The sequence below is a fragment of the Rattus norvegicus genome, chromosome 17 (genome assembly GCF_021556685.1).
Source record: "Rattus norvegicus strain SHRSP/BbbUtx chromosome 17, alternate assembly SHRSP_T2T, whole genome shotgun sequence".
Classification (NCBI taxonomy): domain Eukaryota; kingdom Metazoa; phylum Chordata; class Mammalia; order Rodentia; family Muridae; genus Rattus; species Rattus norvegicus.
The window spans coordinates 31553702-31573489 of record NC_141550.1 but is presented as its reverse complement, the minus strand read 5'-3'; the positions used below and the strand labels follow the sequence as shown (position 1 = coordinate 31573489).

Below are 19788 nucleotides of genomic sequence, written 5' to 3'. Positions count from 1 at the left end.
TACCACAAGTTTCCTGTGTTATAGTCCCCATAAACCATGACCACAGTAACCAAGCAAGCAACAGAAGGAAGAAATTCAGTAGTTAGTCAGCCTATAGCATTTACTCCAAACAAAGCTATCTAAGAGCTTCCTGTCCTCCATGTCACTATGCAAAGATCCTAGGAGGTAAGATTAATGGATAATCATCCCAGAAAGAGGTCAGTGTTGTGAAATTTAATATTTTTATAACCTAGAAAACTCCCCAGAGGTATCATGGCATCTTTTTAGTCACCAGACACAAGCAAAAAGGGAAAGAGAGAGAGAGAGATCTGGATAGTGATCTAGTAGCTTCCCAGGAAAAATGAATGCTATCCTTGCTTCTCATCAGAACCTTGGTGTTATTAAAGACAGACTCCCAAGCCCACTTTAATACTTACTGCTAAAGGATCCTTGTGGGCCTAGGAATCTGTATCTTTATCTCAAGGGATGTTTATTTCCAGTGGCTCTCATCCCATAACAAATATCAGAGTGTCTCAAAATGCATAGAAGTCAAGGTTGCTCATCTGACATAAGTTGCAGGACTCAGAGGGGTTGTAAGCTCCAGACCCTACTGACCTTTCCTTGTGACCCTGGGAACTATGAACCTAACATCATCATGGACAGAGTGCAGGGAGATCCAGTGGCTCCCTGCCATGGGCACTAATGTTTATAGGTCCTGCCAGCAAGCACCTGGCAAGAGGAACTTGGTGACAACAGAGAATCTCACAGCCTGTTTTTTAACTCAGCGTATACGTGGCCTTCAATTAAACCACCTGCTGCCTTGCTGACAAGGGCAGACCAAGGAATTTCCATGATGCACATTCTGTTGGTGTCCTGTCACGAAGCGGCCTCCTTTCAAATGGATAAAGAACTAGATGTCCAGACCACCTCCCTGGGGATGAATGTGACCCTTCCAGTGAAGGCAGGGTGTGCTGCCATTTTCATGTCCCCTCACCCCAGCTTATCTGACTGGCTAAGAGACAAATTCTGTGTTTTGTCTGCCTGGGAAATCTGATGGAAACAACTATTAATAGACATATTTATTTTATCAAGGAAAATATGCTCTTAAAATGGTCAAGAAAGGATATTGCCTAGTTCTCAAGGAGTAGCCTGAGAGAGCCTTGAGAATACACACACACACACACACACACACACACACACACACACACAGCGATAAACATACATATAATATATGTATATACATACACATGCATTTATTACCAAACTAAACAAATATGCACAACTGTACTAGTGTCATATTTCAGCAACTTTCATGGAGAAAAATAAATATTCTTTAATTTTTCAATTGCAGGAGGTGATTAATGTTCTAGCACTTTTCGAACGTTAGCATTCACCCAGGTAGCAGCACATGGAGTGGGTCTGAGAGCATATATCTAGAACGAGTCCCTTGGTCACAGCAATGCTGCCTGGCAGGCACGGGCTGCTGTTTGAGGAATAAGATTCCACTATATGGCGAACGGCCATTTCTGTATCGCTGTAAAATAATATCTGACAAAGTAGAACCTATAAAGCAAGCTATTCAAATTGGCTTATTCTTTCTAGGTTGAGTCTAAAAGGGACACCAGAACCTAGGCAATGCCTTATTGCCATTGTTAAAAACAATTTCCAGTGATCTAGTGCCACTGTAGAATAAAAGTTAACAATTTTGACCAAGGAGAATCAGATTGCCTTCTTTTCCCGAGGAGACAAGATGGCATTCGACACAATGAATGCCTTTCTTCTTGCTGATATTGAATGAAGACACTCAGGGTGTGTCAGACCACACTGACCTTGCAAGATTGATCCTATCTGCAGAGAAAGGATTAAAATTCACTCCAGTGTATTCCGTTTGAAGATCTTGGGGAAAAAAAAAAGTAGGCAAACCCAAATTATTCAAATATCCTGACTGGCTATATTCATGACTTCGTCTAAATAGTTGAATAAGTATATTAATTACCGTCCCTTCTAAAACTAAAGAAATTATACCAAACAGCTATAGATAAACAGTACACAAAAGTAAATGGGTTTATCTCATTGAAGGATATGATACAACATAGATAAACAAAACAATCCTTCTGGAGAGAAAGCTCTAGCTTTCTGGACATGGAAGAGTTTGCCTGCAAAACAGTAATGATTATGAAAGACACATAAAGCAGCCACAGCCAGCTCGGGGTACTTGAACATTGTATATGAAAGATCAGATTAGAACCATCTGTGGAGAGATTTGAATCTGGTCTTGAAAGATTACAAAATTAATCTCAAGGAAAGGAAATGATCAAAAGTATGGAGTATAACCAAAAGCAGGACCAGGAGTCAATGTGGAGGTTGAATGTCTGTGCCAGACACCAAGCCACCTGCTTACAGGCACATCATCTTTTGTAATCCTTCCCCCAAATAATTTGACATCATTATAGCTATGTGATGATACAAAAACTGAGACAAAGAAAAATGGAATGAGTAATGGCACACAGCTATTGAGTGGACACCCGGGATATGAATTTGAGTAGAAACAATACTGGGATCAAGAAATGAACCATCCCCCACATCTATCGTAGAGCCCCAGGCTGTTAATTGTGAGTTGGGAAACAATATTGAAGTAGAATACTTAGAAATAAATTTTAATGGAGTTCAGCTGTAACTCTTTATAGACTGTAATGTGACTCAGCATGAATAAAATGTCAGACAATTAAATAATTTAATAACGAGAATGTGCCTTTATACAATCGAAAGTGTGAAGTAAATGCTGTGCAGTGGGACTCTATCATTTGACTTGTGAGAACCAGATAGAACAGGCTTCACAGAACATGAGGGAAGGCAGAGATTTGATACTTTATTGACCGGATTAAGAGCTGTGCCTCTTGACTTGCCAGCCTTCCATTTATTCCCGACAAATCTCATTAGAATACAACACCATGTCAGTAGCTGGACCCCTGAGTTTGGGACTCGTGACGGTTCTCTAGGAAAAAGAGAGAGCATAAAGTAAAGAATAGAGCTTTCTCTGTGTAAGCCGGGAATGGCCCTGTAATTGAGACAGGGTTCTAGACACCAAAAGAATCTCTTTTACTCCTTTTGTTAGGCAGATGATGGTAATTGTTATAATTTCAGAGTTGATGATTTTTAGAAACAATCTATGCCAGGTTTGACCTGGATATGTACTCCTTGTCTCCTAAGGATATTTATTTAGTAGTATGTACCTAGTAAACCAATGGGCTTTGCCTCCTGTCTGTGAAGCCCATGTTGCTTTATTCTTATGCACATCAGATAGCAGGATCCCATCATACAGTGTTTGAATATTCGCATATTGCATATGATCTTGGCTCTGCAGCTCATTCCGGCTGGGAATCCTTTCCCCATCTCCATGGTATCTGATGCCAAGTCTTCTACATACGTCCTTACATGATAGCGACACAAGCCAGCTCATGTTGCCGTCATTCCAGTAGGTATGAAAAGAAAGAGGCCAAATGAAATTCAGATCTGTAGTCACACATATGTCAATGTGTATTGCAGGGGAAAGTGTCTCACACCTCAACCACAGTGAAGTGAAACACAATAGACAAGTTGTGCTATAAGAAGAGAAGCAGTGTGTTTGGGGACTATCTGCCTTCATAAAGCTAGCTATGGTGAAATGCCAGTTGCATATGCTAGTCAAGACTTCTACGGGATGGAAAAAAAATTCATAGGAGCTATTGACAGAACAGTGGGGTATAAAGAGCACAGGGTTTTGTCTAACCTTTGTGTGCTTAAATCAATCAGATCTTGGACAGTGCATCTTGTCTAATGCAGAACTGAGTATAAGTGCTGGCGTTCGTTTGAACAGTGGTGGTAGAGCACTGGCCAAGCCCACAAAAGGTCCTGGGTTCCATACTTGGCACCAGGAATAAAACAAAAAGCTTGAGAGTTCACCTTCCGCCCACAGGAGCTTTTTCAGCTTCTTTCCACTGGAGGGCGATGTTAGTTTGCATTTGCTGACAAGAGCCTGAGTTTACAGGTCGGCAAAGTAGACATTCAAAACCTACCCATTCTTTTTGTGTGAGCTTGAAAAGCAAACAATTCAAACAGTCATTAAATTGGGAAAACTACTCCAGACCATGTGAGGATAAAACAAATTGCCCTTAGAAAAATCTGTTTGTCTATAAATATTTACTGTTTCTGTGGCTTTTTAAATTTAAATTACTATAATGGTATAAACATGAAATTTCAAACCCGCAGAATGTACACCAGGAGTGAGCCTCACTATAAACTACAGAGTCTCCGTGTAGGCTTGTTAAAACAAAAAGACTAGTTAAAACAAAAGCACGGGTCGCCTAGGCAGTCTGTATTGTGGGAGATGCAATTGTGGGCAGAGCTCTGTAACTTTCTCTTGGTTTTGCTATGGACCCAAAACTTCTCTAAGAAACAATTAAAAAAAAAACTCTAACAAAAATTCTGGCAATTAAGTCTTCATATGGGCTTTAAGTGTTAGACAAATGAATCTATTCAGAAAAAAATATCATGATATTCATGCAGTTATATCACTGTGGTGAAATTCTTAGTTCCAGTAAGCCTTAGCTTATTTTTCTGTAGTCAAAGAGCTTTATGGGGCAACTGTGAAAATACACACACACACACACACACACACACACACACACACACACACACACACGGTGTGGGAAGTACTTAGCACAGGGACTGGAACAGGCAGCATAAATGTTAATGCTCTGTCAGGGATGGGTCTGCCTCCTGAGGTTGTCACAGAGTTTTGTTGTTGCACTGCTGGAGACTAGGCCCCAGGCCTTACAGTGCTAGCCAAAGACCCTGAGCTCCATCCCATTTATAAAGTACTTAGAACAAGTTCTGACATGCGGTGGGGATTATTTATGTATCTGTCTTTAAAATAACTGTGTAAATAAAGGAATACAACCAGGTCAAAGGCATAGGTAATCAGCAAACACAGCCCTAAGCACATAAAAATTGAAGTGGGGTGCAGCACATGTGCACAACATGTGAGACACTATGGACTGCACCCCCTCCCTAGGGATGGATAATGTATAAGTGTTATATGCTCATTCTATGAAGAGTGAGACCTAACACCTTCAGTTCTTACATTTCTCAATAACTAAGGCCTGCCGGGTCATCTGAATGGGTCCCCTAACCAACCTCTTTACTAAAAGGAATAGAGACTTCACCTACTGTAACCCTGTTTGACGCCTAAAAGAATAGTCTTTTTTTTTTTTCTTTCCTTTGGCCAGGTTCTGCCTCTTTTGGAGACTACCAGTGACCATAAGCAAATGAAGTAGCTGTTGTCAGTGGGTTTCATGTGTTTTCCCTTCATTGTTTGACAGCTGTTATTGGCATCTGAGCATAGCCAACACAGTACCTTTCTAGCTTAGTGATAGTTGTTTTTTTTAGTTAATGTAAAATCTCTATGTAATGATTTAAATGAATACTTAGATTCTGGTATGGGTGAGTTAGAGATATTTGTGAATGAAAATTTTGTGCTAATATCTCATTTTTATGCCTGACCTTTGTCTTACTTTCATTAATATAAGCATTAGACTATGTAGAAAATGTGGGAAGAGATCTAGCTTGCTCATGTGGAGAATACAAATACTGGAAGCTAACTGTTAGACATGTTGGAATGTGAGCTCACACACTACTGGCTTCTAGCCTAGTTATTTCTCTTTTTATAGAATTTCCTGATGCCTGAGCCACTGACAAGATCATTAACCTCACACCTGTTGCTGTGGAGTCTCTGGGCTCACCCCCTGCTGTGCAGGCTTCCAGCTCTCATGCTGAGATGTTCAGAGAATTTCTGGGTGCAGGGCTGAGCTCCTGGAAATTAAGCACCAGTGACAATCAGTGCAGAGCTAGAAACCATGGGCCCAGGTGTAAGCCCCAGGGCCTGACGGGTGCTTTAACCAGCAGGACAAGAGCCTGCAGGACTCAAGGAAATTGAGCCAGATCTTGATCTGTAGATTCAATGTAGGAAGTAGCCAGTGGGAGAACAACCCTAATAGAGACAAGAACTATGAATAAAAAAGCTGGCTCTGGCAGCACAGAAGATGAGTTGGAAGAAATGCCTGATGTTCAGAAAAGATAGTCCCTCCCTTGTCAGGAATCTTAGATAAATCTGCTTTACTGCTCTTGGGTTTGAGTCCTTCTTTCAAAGATTTGGATAGGGGGCTGGAGAGATGGCTCAGCGGTTAAGAGCGTCCGACCGCTCTTCCAGAGGTCATGAGTTCAATTCCCAGCAACCACATGGTGGCTCACAACCATCTGTAAAGAGATCTGATGCCCTCTTCTGGTGTATCTGAAGACAGCTACAGTGTACTTATATATAATAAATAAATAAATCTTTAAAAAAAAAAAGATTTGGATAAGCTGGCCTCCAAGGTCCTCTCTCTCTCTCTCTCTCTCTCTCTCTCTCTGTCTGTCTGTCTCTGTCTCTCTCTCTCTGTATGTATGTATGTAGTCTGTCTGTCAGAAAGCAAATCTAGAGCCTTGTACATTGTAGGCTGTACCCCAAGTTGACTTACAGCCAACATGCCCAACAACACAAGATATTAACAAAAAGTACCACCATAATCTAAAAACAGCAGAGCCTCCCGCTGGGTGAAGCCATGAGCCATGGACTGATACTAAAGATTTATAAAGGCATTTTAAAAAGCATATATCATCTTCATTCCATAAAATGAACTCATAAATCAAGTGCTTTCCCCTCCCTGAAAAGCATTAGATGAGGTTGAAAGAATTGTTAAAATAAACACTAGGGGGCGGTACACAGACAGAAGCTATCCATGCTCGTGGTCATCTCTGTGTGTAAGGTGACATAGGGCCCGAGACTCAGATGCAGAAGAAAGCAACAGGAGCTGAAACTGATTACAGTTACAGAGCTCCACATTTTACAAAGCCTTTCCACATATACCTGCCACTTAACTTTATCCAAACAGTGCCCCACTATGACAAAAAGCGACAGGCACACACTGCTAGTCAAAGAATGTAAAGAACTCCCATAGGTTTGAAGAGTGGAGAATTGGGGCTGGAAACTATTCTCGAGACCATGCTCAGTGCTGGTTTTGAGAACAAGCACAAGAGTCCTGATGTGGACTGTGGTCAGGCATCCTTCATTTCTGCTGTGGTAAATATATTAACACAGCGAAGGAAGGGGATTACTTTGTTTACAATTCCAGGTCACATCTCTCATCTGGGGGAAGCCAAGGCAAGAACCCAAGCAGCTAGCACATCACCTCTACTGTTAAGAACAAACAAGAAAATATGTGTGTGCTTGGCACTGCTTCTCCTTGGCTAGCGTTATTCAATCTTACATAGTCTAGGGTACAGTCCTTCAATAACCAGTCAAGATAATCCCTCAAAGACATGCCCAAAGGCCATCATGATCTAGATAATCCCTCTTTAAGATTCTCTTCTCTGTTGATTCTAGGTTGTGACATACTGACAGTTAAAACCAACCAGCCATCTAGTGGGTGCCTCTGAGATGGAGCAGGAGGGCTCACCAAAGATTCCTGCTAAACACTGACTGCTTTCAGAAAGTGGTTTCCACCAATGGCCAGTTTCAGAAAGCTCTCTCCCCCACATACAGGGGTAAGGAGCAATAGTAAGCACCTCCATCACTATTTTTGTGAGCCTCATGCAGAAAGACAGCAAGGTTCATGAGCATTAAGTCTGTGTCAAGTGAAAAACCATATGTGGACAGAAAGAACTGACAAGGTGTGCAGGCATCCTGGGATCCTGTGCACCACTGAGAATGTATCAGGTAAGGCCAGGCTGTTTTTTGTATCAACTCTTTACTTTGAGACAGTGTATCTTGGTATGACCTCCAACTCAGAGATCTGCTTGCCTGTACCTCCTGTGTAATGGAGTAGACCTAGTATGACCCACTATGCTACATGTATATGTAAGCATTATTCCTCAAGCCTCAAGGAGCAGTCTGAGACCCCAAGCCATGCCTGCGCTGTCTCCCGTGCACTCAATCACAGTCCCCAAGAAAGGCTTATTGTGACGCCAGTGCTTGTCTCCTCATGACTTTCATCTTAAAGTGTGCAAAAGTTTCCTGGCATAAGCCAGTGATACCAAAAGTAAGCTACAAGCTGGAAACTGGTGAAACCACAGCTGGTAACAACCTTAAAAACCAACCCCAAACTGAGAAAAGAAAAGAACACCCCCCCCTCCAAAACCACTATCTGATTGGCAAGTCCTCAAAGGCAAAACTTTGTAACTTAATGTATTTGAAGGATACTTGATGTGTCCTCTCCACAGTCTGGCCTACCTCTGCTCCAGCTGTTGCTGAAGCAACTATATGGGGACTCTTCCTGGACCCCTCAGAGCTTCTGCATCTGGCATTTCTGAGTGAATACCTGGTGAATCCATGCTTACACAGAGGCTACTGAACATGCCCCAGGGCATGTTAAACTTAGCATTAGAGACAGAGCCTGGTGGACTTCAATCCTACAACAGGGGTCCAACTATGAATCCTCCCGTCCACAGTGGCCAGCTGACCTAGCATCACGCTGGGCTTCCTTCTTTTACAATCTCACACTTCAAGCTTCCATGCCTATTCCTAGGAGCCAATTCCCAAATTAAGGATCCAAACACAAGCTCTGGTTTCAGGTTCTGCTTTCTGGTAGGAATTCAGGAGTGGCAGTTTGGAGACACTAGACATACAGTCTTGGTCACATAAAAATCTTACGCAAACTTTCCAAAGATGAATGTTCTATATAATAAATGTCTCTTATTTTCAATTTTCAATTTTCTCTTTTCCATAGGAAGAAGACTCTGCAGTTGCCTGCTTGCCTTGGTTTCCTTGGACTTTATGATTGCTGTCACACAATAGACAGGAAATAGAAAAACTTAGGGAAAAGGGTCAAATGCCACTGGGCTAAGACCTGGAAACAGTTACTGTTGCAGGTGCTGGAGGCTGATCAGGGAACACCTGGTTGTGTGTGTGTGTGTGTGTGTGTGTGTGTGTGTGTGTAGGGGGGGATTAGGTTCTCTGAGGTCACATACTAACAACTCATTTTAAAATTTATGTTGCATATGCATTGCTGTGCATTTGAAAAATCTGTTCTTAGCATGTCAAAATTGCGATTTTGTTCTATTTTTGCTTTTGCTAAAAATCCTTTAAATAGGTTGGCATTAGAATATTAATAAAAATAAAAGTAACATGAAAGGACCACTATTGGGATGTATACTTGGGAGATCTGTTTCTGGAACCCCTTCCACAGTTTTTAAAAATCTTTTACCTAAACTGTCATAAGGTTTACATATGATGGGGTACCTCCTCTCCTGTGCTTTAAATCATCTCTGACTTACTTATAATACCTAAAGCAGTATATGCTGAGAGCTGTTGTTCTCTATTATTTAGGGAATAATTACAAGGAAAAATGGCTGCAGATGCTCAGTACAGACATAATGTTTTCTCCATGGCTGGCTGAATCCACAGATGTGCAATTCAGGGATATAGAGGGTCAATTGTATAGCAAACGTCAGGAAGATGGTCGCTGAAAAATGGAAGTCTGGGTAATGCTAATAGATAAATGCACATTTTTATGACCATAATGGTTTTGGGAAATGGAGGAACACAGTCTGGTAAATTATATTTAGAAATTTCATTAACACATGTGTTAGGCATTCTCTTACCAAGAAATGTAGACATAACCATCAACAATTATATATTTAACTATGTAGCTCAGTTTTGATAGAGATAGGTGAAATAAATATATTTTCTTCATATTAAAGAACTAACAGAAATTATATAAATTATCAAAATTTTGATTATTCAGAGACACTGGAGCAATGTACATTGTAAAGTTTCTCATCTGTATCCGCATTCAAGGGCACATAGAACTTTACAGGAGACAGAATCTACACATAGTGCATTGCAAAGCCTTTACTCCTTGACTGGAGACAAATGGATTTTCTGACACTTCTATGAAAAAGAATCCATAAACTGTTGTGCTTGGGCAATTTTCTAAGGTAATCAGTTGTCAACATTATAAACAACCATTAATGATGAAAACGGGTAAGAGCTATGTTGTAAATCTGACATTAATGAGCTTTTCTTTATAGGGAAAAAGCTACAAGAGACCTTTGAGAAAATATGTGTGGGACTTCTAAAGGCAGATACCAGAGGTAGAAATACCAGTGGCCCCCATCTCAGAGCTTCAGTGAATGCCATTCTTTTCCACATAGAAGCTGCAGGCCCTTATGGTGTTTCTCACCGAAGAAATGTAGCCCTCCTGATATTCCCCACAAAAGATATATTAAGCAGCCAGATGTGATTAATGCTTGGGCACCAGTCACTAGGTCTGAAGAGCCCCAGAGCAGACAACCGTGAAGTCAGTACTATCCTAAAGGCAGGTTTGCACATGCCTCAGGGTTTTTTCCTCTGCTGTTTTTCTCCATCAACTACCATCTCAAGATTCATCTGTTCTTTTGATTCATTTCGTAATCATAGAAGTGAAGGCTCAGGCATTGGGGAAGCACAGAGTTATGTCTTCTGAACACCACCAAGACACAGAACTTGCAGTTTCTCCCTAGGATAAGACACAAGCAATGTCTGCATGCACACTGCTAGAATATGCTCTGAAACCACCCTCTCAGGAAATAACTTTTAAACTGTAAATAATATATTGCCAGTGGAGCAATAGTACTCCAGCGGGGCATTGGTTCTGTGTGGAGAAAAGGTGAAGAAAACCTTATTGTTTGTACGCATAAAGGGTGTGCATGTATACAATGCATTCGGGTATAAATACTATTTACTGATAGCAGTATCTGTAGAAATAAAGTTTATGGGAAGGTCTGTGATGTGGCTCAGCAGCACAAAATTAGAAATTTCAAGGTCCTGGGTTTGATGCCTAGCACTGTGTGCATACAAGCACTTTTGTGGTAGCAGGGACACGGGGAGGGGGAAATGGGGGTTAGATGTCCTCAGGAACACTACCTACCTCTTTTTGAAACAGGATCTCACTGGAGTTCACTAATTAGGCTAGGTTGGCTGGCCAGTATGCACTGGGATCCAGCATTGAGGTTACAAGATAGGTCACTACGCCTGACATTTTTACGTGGGTTCTGAGGGTCATGCCTTCATTCCTGCAATGCAAGCACTTCACCAACTGAGCTCTAGTCCTTCAGAAAAAAAAAAAAAACCTATTTTTTTAAGGAATTGAAATACAAATTCATGGAAGAGATGAGTGGGGGAGGGGATGCTGGAAGAGGATGGCAGAGAAAGAAAAGGTGCCGAGAAACACTGTTGCAAGCCTGCCTTTCCAATAGATGTGCTGATCCACATGGTCTTCTGCAGCGATTGCTAAACTGTCTTAGCAGATGGTAATTGATAAGGTAATCAATAGGGAGAACTGTTTATCTGGGAATGACCACCTCCTCTCAGAGAGTACTAAGCTCTTTATACTGAGAACAATTTCTCTTCCAGAATTGCATGTTGCCCACAGAAGTCCATCCTAGGAAGAGCTTGTGGAAAGCCACATCAGCGGCACCCCAAAGCATGCAAGGTGACGTCCCCAATACTCAGCACCCCTCAGGGCTGTGCCTACAGGAGATTTCCTACAAGCAGGGTGAATCTTACACTTTTTTCTTTCATAACTAAGACATATATAAAGAAAAAAAAAGAATGAAGTGATGCCAACATTATTTTTAGTTCTCATACCCAAAACAGATCACCAACTTAATGAAGTTAATTCCAGACACAGCTGCTTCAAGATTCCCCGAAAGTTGGTACAATTGCTAGAAATGATGACGTTGCCACATGTCACTATTATTATCCCAGTCCTCCTAAGACTGTAGTCCCGGGCAAAGATCCAGCAAGGCATAGATCAACTGCCTTTGGCAAGCACCACTCCCGGGCTGGAAATGTTCAAAGAGAATTGCAAAATGAATCTGCCCTAGTTCAAGAGGATTTCACTACCTGTGCATTCTCAAGTGCAGGGGCCTGCTTGAGGCCTCCCCATGCCGCCACTGACCGGAACAGGCGCCAGAAGACCGAAGACGACAGAAGGCACACGCTACCCACAATCCAGAGGTCTTTTCTTCGAAGTGAGGACTCCATACTCCGCGAGCAGCAGTGAAGTCTCTGGCTTTGTAGGCACCTTCCCTGCCCTGGTCTGGCACAGCCACTTTCGAAGCTCCCTGTGCTCCCTGCTCTGCTCTGAGGAGTGGGCATTGTGAACCGCAATGGGATTCTTTGTGCAGTCCTACGCTGGGTGTCTCCGGTTACACGATCAACTAATACTCTGTTTCTTTAAAAGGAAACACATGATGACTTTTTGTGACAGATCAGAGACAGGTGCAAGGACAGAGGAAAATCGCCAGTCATAATTTACACTGACACACGTGTGTTCGTCCCCTGGTCAAGGACTAGTAGCTTCATAGTAACTGGCATCAGTTGCCTCTGCTGGGCCAATGACACCTAGGAAACTTTCCCTTGCCATTGTAGGGCAAAGAGCAAAAAAAAAAAAAAAAAAAAAAAAAAAAAAAAAAAAAAAAAAAACAGGGGAGGGTGAAAGAATGTAACTTCAAAAATGAAAAGCCTCCATCTTTACCTATGCTGTTTTGGGATCTAAGAATAGTCATTATGAACATGGCTGGTGGTACCATTTCATCGCAGCTGTCAGAAAATGCCACCTGCTATTAAAACAGCCAACTCAATCAAAATCGGGACACCCATGCTCTACCCAACCAACCTTCTTTAGTCTTTTGCCTATTCAGCTAAGAAATATTTTTGTTTAGTTCAGTCTTTGAATATCTGTGAGAGGTATTTAAACATCCCAGGGTCTATGAGAGATGGTCTCTTTGGACCATCTAAATGGGGCTATGGAAGAACTGAACCTGGTTTTGTTTATAGTAGTGGTATTGTATTTTGAGGGGTTTTTTTCTTTTCCTTTCTTTTTGTCTTTTGTTTTTGGGACAAGGTCCCATGCATCCCAGGCTGGCCTCAGAATGATCTTCAACTTCTGATCCACCTGCCTCTACCTCCTAAGTGCTAGGATTTCAAACACGGAGTAGGTGATCATGCCCAGGTTACGTGGTGCTACTGCTCAAGCTCAGGCCTCATGCATGCCAAGCAAGCATCCCACTCACTGAAGCACATTCCCAGCACTGAAATCTTCTAACTGAGGAAGGCTTTTCCGCTCAAATCACAATTAGTGTAGATTCCCAAGTGATCCACCTTGAATCAGTCCTGGAGGAGTGGCTCCCAGAGATAGATTCTTGTAAATGGACCATCCAAATTCTAATGTCCCTTAGTTTTTGCACCTGGGACCAAGGTGTCAGGGTAAATGACAGGAAATTAGGGATGCACAGAAAGGTGGAGAAAACCAAGGGAAGTGAGCATAAATTGTCTTGACTATAAAATGTAGAACTATGGGTTGGGGGTATAGCATATCCTTGAGAATTTGGTTTGGGTCCCCAGAACAAAAAGTATGGATATAATCATTTAATTAAAGCTCTACATTTGATCATATCAGAGTAGCTATAATTGTAGTTGTGAGGACTATTTTTCATCTACAAGATCACGGTATATACATGCTGGTTACTAAGCTCATCATTCAGATTACTGCTTGTTAAATTCCACCCGATTCCAATAATATACTTTGAATAAGTTCAGATCTAGTATATGGTGGCACATGATTATCTGCGGAATATACTTTATTCAACCATTTATTTAATTTCCATATGTGCATGATCTTTTGATCATGTTGTAGGTGTCCTCATGGGAGGGCTGGGGCAAGGGCCTGGCCTCAGAGTGAATGCAAAATCTAAGCTTTGTACTGAGCATTTCAGGGGGATGGCTGGGAGTTGCGGGGGTGTGGGGGGAGCTTGACTTGTATAAAATCTTGCAGGTAAGACAGTTGTGCTGGTGGGAAGTCCGGTTGGAGATGAACTGGAAGTGATGGATATAGGGTATTGATGATTGCACAGATTTAATGTTTTCTTGAGGTTAAGACTGAGCTGAAGAATTAGAGTTACAGAGCTCATATGTGTGATATAAAGGAAGGAGAGGAAAATATCTGGGACAAGTGGAGCTGTGGCCTTATTCTTGGGGCAGATGACTATCACTTCCGATCTATCGCCAGCTCCTTACTTGGGGAGAAGCCTCTGCTATCCTCTGAGTCTTTAGTTTTGAGATATGGGATGGAAAAGAAGGGGCAGATGAAAGCTTTAAGTCACAAACCTTTTGAAATCTAGCAGCATTGTAACAGAAGAACAAGGGGCAGTAGAGAGTCAAATGGAAAATAAAGACGAATTAAAGAAGCAAAGTTAAAAATCATAAAATAAATTAAATGTTTTGAGTCCAAAGAAGTAGACTATGCAGTATTTAACAATTCATGCAGAAACCGGAGGAAGATAAAGGTAGTTTAAAATAAATCTGGTGAAAGGAAAATAAATGAAACAGAAAATCCTGGTTAAGAGCAGGAAAGGTAAAAAAAGAACCTGAGCTTCACTGGGCTATTTTAACAAATACAGGTTGTTAAATTTATATACAGTTTTTCTGCTCTTGGGACTGAAAGCAGATAAAGTTGCTTTTGGAAACAGTTCTCTGAGCTTCCAGAACAAAGCTGTGTCCCCAGAGAGTCTGAAATCCAGTGAAAACTGCCGTTCAGTGCAGCCAGCAAATGTTTCTGCCATTAGCAGCCCTAATCTTCTCAGAAAGAGAATGGGAGGGGGAAGAAAAGAGGGTGAGAAAGCTGACAGGCCTTTTAAATGGTCCTGGGAGAAAGAGTGGCACAAGAAGAGATCTACTGCAGCCCTGCAGAAGATGGAGACAGCCGTGGTAACCCAGCTGTGTCCACTCACCCAAGCTGCGGAGGTGGCCTCCCTACCTGTCCACTGCTGGGCCTGCTGGCTGTGCTGCACCCACAGATTGGGCTTTAGTCACCACAGGGAGAGCTCCCCCAGCCTCTGACAGCTGTACCTGTCCATCTTTGCATGGCCAGAGAAGGACAGAGGTACTCATGGTGACAGCTCTGGGTCCCCCTCCACTTATAAATAAAAAACTGAACAGGACATATGGTGCTCCTTGTCATTGGTGTCTACCTTTGATGGACTCCACCGTAGCATGAAGCCGAAAGGGACCTGCTCCCAAACATTTGTTTACTTCTTTTAGGGTCGCTACAGACTCTTTCCCCCAAATGCCGAAGCACGTAACTTCCAATTTAGGTTTTGAACTTTCTAGAACAGTTGGTAATCATAAAAACAATTCTTCTGAAGAAAGCTTATAATCCAACGCACCAAAAACTCCCAATTTTAAAACTGTTAGCTTTTTACCACTTTTTAACGTTTTTATCACTTAAACTTGGCACAGTGGCACAGAGCTGTAATCTTAGTTCTTAGAAGGTAGAGGCAGGAGGGTTAGAAATTCAAGGCCATCCTAAGCACACAAGGAGTTCAAGGTCTGCCTGAGCTACCCAAGACCCTGCCTCGAAAGAAAATTATACCACGGATTTATGAGAACAAGTGGACTTGACAAGTAATTAAATCCATATAAACCGTTCGTTGATTTCTGTCTAGCAAAGTGACAAAGGATGAGAGGTTTTCTGTTTCCTAGAGAAATTCATGAGGAGAAAATAAATTCTGTTTACTTGTTTGTGCTATTAGTGGCCCCTATGAGGGGATCTTTCACATCTCCCAAACATTTTGCCTGTGACAATTTCTTCTGTCTCTAAGAAGCTGGATGCTTGTATGCACTTTGGTAGCTCCCCCTATCTGTGGCAGGCAAAATGGCTTGGACTCAGGGGTTTAGGACTAAGGATTTTACCACATTAGTATTTCTCCCACCCCAAATCTATACAATATGCATTGTGAAATAACCTCACAATTTCATGTGTAAAAGGAAATAATTTAAGATAAGAAAAGTAACTAAACCATCTTATTTGTGTGTGTGTGTGTGTGTGTGTGTGTGTGTGTGTGTGTGTGTGTGTGTGTGAGGTAGACAGTCTGTCTGCTGGACTGCTGTTCCCATAGAGGCCAGGAGCTGGAGTCACAGGCTGTAGTGAGTAACTTCTCATGGGGGATGACAATCAAACCCAGGTCCCTTCAAGTCAGTGTATGCTCTTAGCCACAAGCCATCTCTCTAACCCCTATAATTCTTACTTAATTTTCAAATTTTTCTTTAATCTTTACACCTGTTGTAAATTAATCTTTTAATTTTTTTTCTATGTATTATGTGTGTGAGAGAGATGGGGTATGGCGTATGTGCCACCACAGCGTGGGGTTGGAAGACAATTCTGTGGACTCGGTTCTTCCCTTCCACCTTTATGCAGGTTCCTGGATTCTAAGTCAGACCACCACACTTATGTGCATTGTGTGCAGCATCTCTACCTACTTAGCCATCTCCCAGGTGCACATCTTCTAAACAGTGTAACTATTCACAGAATCAGATATGAGTACATGGTACAGACACCTAGATACCCAGGTCTCAATTGTGTACTGTTTTTCCTATGTGACACAAACACGTGTGTGCATGCACAAGCACACACACACACACACACATATACACACACAGAGTGCATCAATGTCCATGCATGCATTAGCATTTTTCCCTCTATTTAATAAGCTCACCAACTTCATTTTACTGTTGACTCATCCTGAAATTCTATTCTTCAGTATAGTCATGGATATGCCTTTACTTGAGTGGAGGTGCCTGGCGTAGTGGTATCTGCAGTATTGTGATAGCAGGCTAGACTGCTTTCCCTACCACTGCTGACACTAACACTTCTCTGACACCCTCATACACACACACTCGAGATGCTTACCATGCTTTAGACATAATATTCAACCTACTTTCATAGTACCTATCATCTCATTGATCAGATTAGCAGCTCCATGTTTGAATCTGATGCATCTCAGACACTTGCTTTGCACAATGGCCTCTACCATCGTGACATCAGCAAGGAATGCTGTCCTTTCTCTTGTCTCTGCTGTCAGGCTCTACTCTTTACAGAGCTCAGGAGTTTCAAGAAATTAGAAGCTGCACAGTTGTGCCCAAATTGGTGTTTTTCTGAGTTTTCAGCCCCAAAATGTATTTTAAATGATCCTTCTATAAAGCATGCTTTCCATAGCATATTCCATATATATATGTATGTATTTATTGGTGTATGTTTGGTTGAGAGGGGCTATGATATGGAACCCAGGGTCTCCAGCGTGTTATGCACAGCTTCTTCGACTGAGCTACCCTCCCAGGTCCTGGGAACCCATTTCAAAACTCCTCAGCACTGCAGGTAAAACGCATGCTCAAAGGCTTCTGAACTATCCCACATTCCTCAGAGAAGTGGAATGGAAATCTATCTGTTTGCAAGCTTCCTTGCTCCTACACACAAGTGACAACACTGACCTTGAAAGGGGTCACACAAACAGCACCATCCACAAGATAAGGTAGAACCTGATTACCTCATTGTCTCCAGACTGCAGATCCAGATTACTTGAATTTTCCTCCAGAAAGCATTTCACCTTCTCCACTTCTTCCATGCACTGAAAAAAGGCCACCTTCTCCAGTGGGTTGCTGCTGTGGCACGAGCTAATTTCCTCCAGCCTCTTTACCTTCAGCATACTGGTGGTGAGCCTGATCAGACTACTGTCAGGAGTGGGGCTTTCATCTCCCTCCGTCTCAGATTTGTAAATCAGGACACAATCGTGACTTTTCAGCACTCCCTTCTCTTGACTATAAAGAAATGAACAAACAAACAAACAAACAAAAACCACTTCAGGTCACTTATTCTCCATCCATTTCCCAAATCAGGAGTAACCCAGATATTCACATTGTGACTTTTTCCACTGCTGGAACCTTTAAAGGGAATAAAATAATTTTTTAAAAACATTTTCCCACAAAATCAAATAGTAAGAAGTACAATACCAGGTGGCCATGTATATCCTTCACTGCATTAAACAAAACATACACTGAGAGAAAGTAAGAAATTCAACTTCAGGGTTGTTTATGCAATATATTTCAAGTTGATTATTCCAAAGAACCACAGACCTTTTACACATAGGAACAACTGGGAAGATCCTTTTGTAAAAGGAAATTTATATCATCTACACTAAGAACTAATAGATGAAGACAGAGGTATTTCTGTCTGGTATATGTCCCTTTCCTAGAATCCAGGAAAGATTGAGTCACCCCAGGAAGAAGAGGCAGTGGGCCTCATACCTGTCCCGAACAGAGATAACCATAGGTGGCTGCCAGCTGAAAGATCTCATTTGTACCCACACTGCTTGTACATTCCTTCTTTGATCTTCCTGAGATATCTCCCTTCCTTTCACTTGAGAAGTCCAAGCTTCAGTACCTTCAGGCTCTCAATAAAAGACCACTATGCTGCCCTGCTCAGCGAGCATGTGTTTTTGCTTTTGTTTTCTAGGTATCTATTCATTGTCATGTTTTTTTCTTAGACTAAATTTAGCCAAGCTGCAGGAGATAAAGGGCAAATTCAAAACTCTGTCACCATGCTAAGTGACCGGTTGAAACACAGTGTGAAGGTTGGGTTTTGTTTTTTTTTTTTTTTTTTTTTTTTTTTTTTTTTTTTTTTTTTACTGCAATGGCATGGCTTTCTCCTCACAGTCCTGCAGGAAAGAAAGGTTTGTCCCAGAAGAGGGAATTCTCCCTCTTCCTTAGGAAATCATGCCTCCTTCTTGGTCAGTGTCTTCACCACAGGGATGTTCTGCCAGTATCCTTCTCTTTAAGTTATTCAGTGCTGGAGATTAAATCCAATAACCCACACAAATTGGGCAAACACCTCTACCTCTGAGCCACACCCCAACTCCTCTTGCCTACATCTTAAGACACTTGGTGTTGATTTTTCAAAAAAAAATTCATTTCAGAGGACGAATGTAGCAAACACCTTTCATCGCCTCTTTGCTAACAGTTGCACACTGAGCGCAGCTTCCCATGCTGAGAGATCTGAAACACTCTCCTTACAAACTAGGTAATGTACATGCTACAAAGTAACACTTAATTCTAGACACACAAATGCATCTATGTATTTCTGTAGTACTTGGCTATATACAAGGAGACAAAGATTAAGGCAAGATTTGAATTTGTGCTTTCCAGTGGCTAGCCCCCGAGGCCCCCTACTGGAAATTCTCTGAAGCTTACTTCATTTTACTTAGTAAGAATCATTCCTAATTCTGCCAGTGAAACTTCATTTTTACCATTCATAGAGTAAAATAACCTACTAGAGTTATAAAGTATGCTCTACAAATTCGTATCTATTACCTAAAGAATTTACATTTTAAAACATGCAAAAAACATTAACCAGAACTCTACAGATTCATTATAGACCATTATTAGTATTTTTTTTTAACATTCTCGGGGGGGGGGACTCTTAAAATAAGAAGACAGATGTGTGTCTGTTTAATGATGAACTGTGGCTAATATATAATGTTGAATTGCAGGCAATACCAAAAGTAGACCAGGAAGCCATAAAATTAGACATATTAAAACAGGTTTAAGTTTAGCACATAATCCTTCAATAAAGAAATACCCAGCATTGAGCTCTGCCTGCAGTTTGGAATGACTTGTTAATTAAAGCAACACCAATAGAAAAATGCAACTGGATCCATTATCACAATAAACAGAAGCGATTACCGTCTGTAGGAGGACATCCTGGAGTCTGAACCACTTTGCAAGTAGAGGATTCTTTCCAGCAGATAATAGGAATCTGTAGAATTCAAGCGGACCACAGAACTCTCCGGTAAGAGACTTCCCTGTCAGTGGGCAGAGGTCATCTGGAAAGACAAGTGTCTACCACCAGAGGAAGTATCTTC

The 19788-nt window shown here is 41.6% G+C and overlaps 2 protein-coding genes and 1 long non-coding RNA gene across 4 annotated transcripts in view; 1 reads left to right on the top strand and 2 right to left on the bottom strand.

Annotated features, from left to right (window-relative positions):
* Positions 1-9770, top strand: part of LOC134482851 (uncharacterized) — a 23968-nt gene extending 14198 nt beyond the window's left edge. The window contains exons 2-3 of the long non-coding RNA XR_015641264.1: positions 7439-7771; positions 8781-9770. This is a non-coding gene — a long non-coding RNA (uncharacterized LOC134482851). The remainder of the gene's footprint in view (positions 1-7438; positions 7772-8780) is intronic.
* The window catches only part of Mylk4 (myosin light chain kinase family, member 4), a 77871-nt gene extending 65675 nt beyond the window's left edge, over positions 1-12196 (bottom strand). For both annotated transcript variants that reach the window (XM_087591696.1, XM_087591697.1), the window contains exon 1: positions 11939-12196. In XM_087591696.1, coding sequence (XP_087447822.1) covers positions 11939-12193 — 255 coding nt within the window. In that variant the 5' untranslated portion in view covers positions 12194-12196. The remainder of the gene's footprint in view (positions 1-11938) is intronic.
* RGD1565323 (similar to OTTMUSP00000000621) lies at positions 2713-19788 on the bottom strand. The gene is given in 3 exon segments (NM_001109635.1): positions 2713-2974; positions 17419-17689; positions 19610-19788. Coding segments are annotated over 3 exon segments (366 nt in total). The 5' UTR covers positions 19627-19788; the 3' UTR covers positions 2713-2896.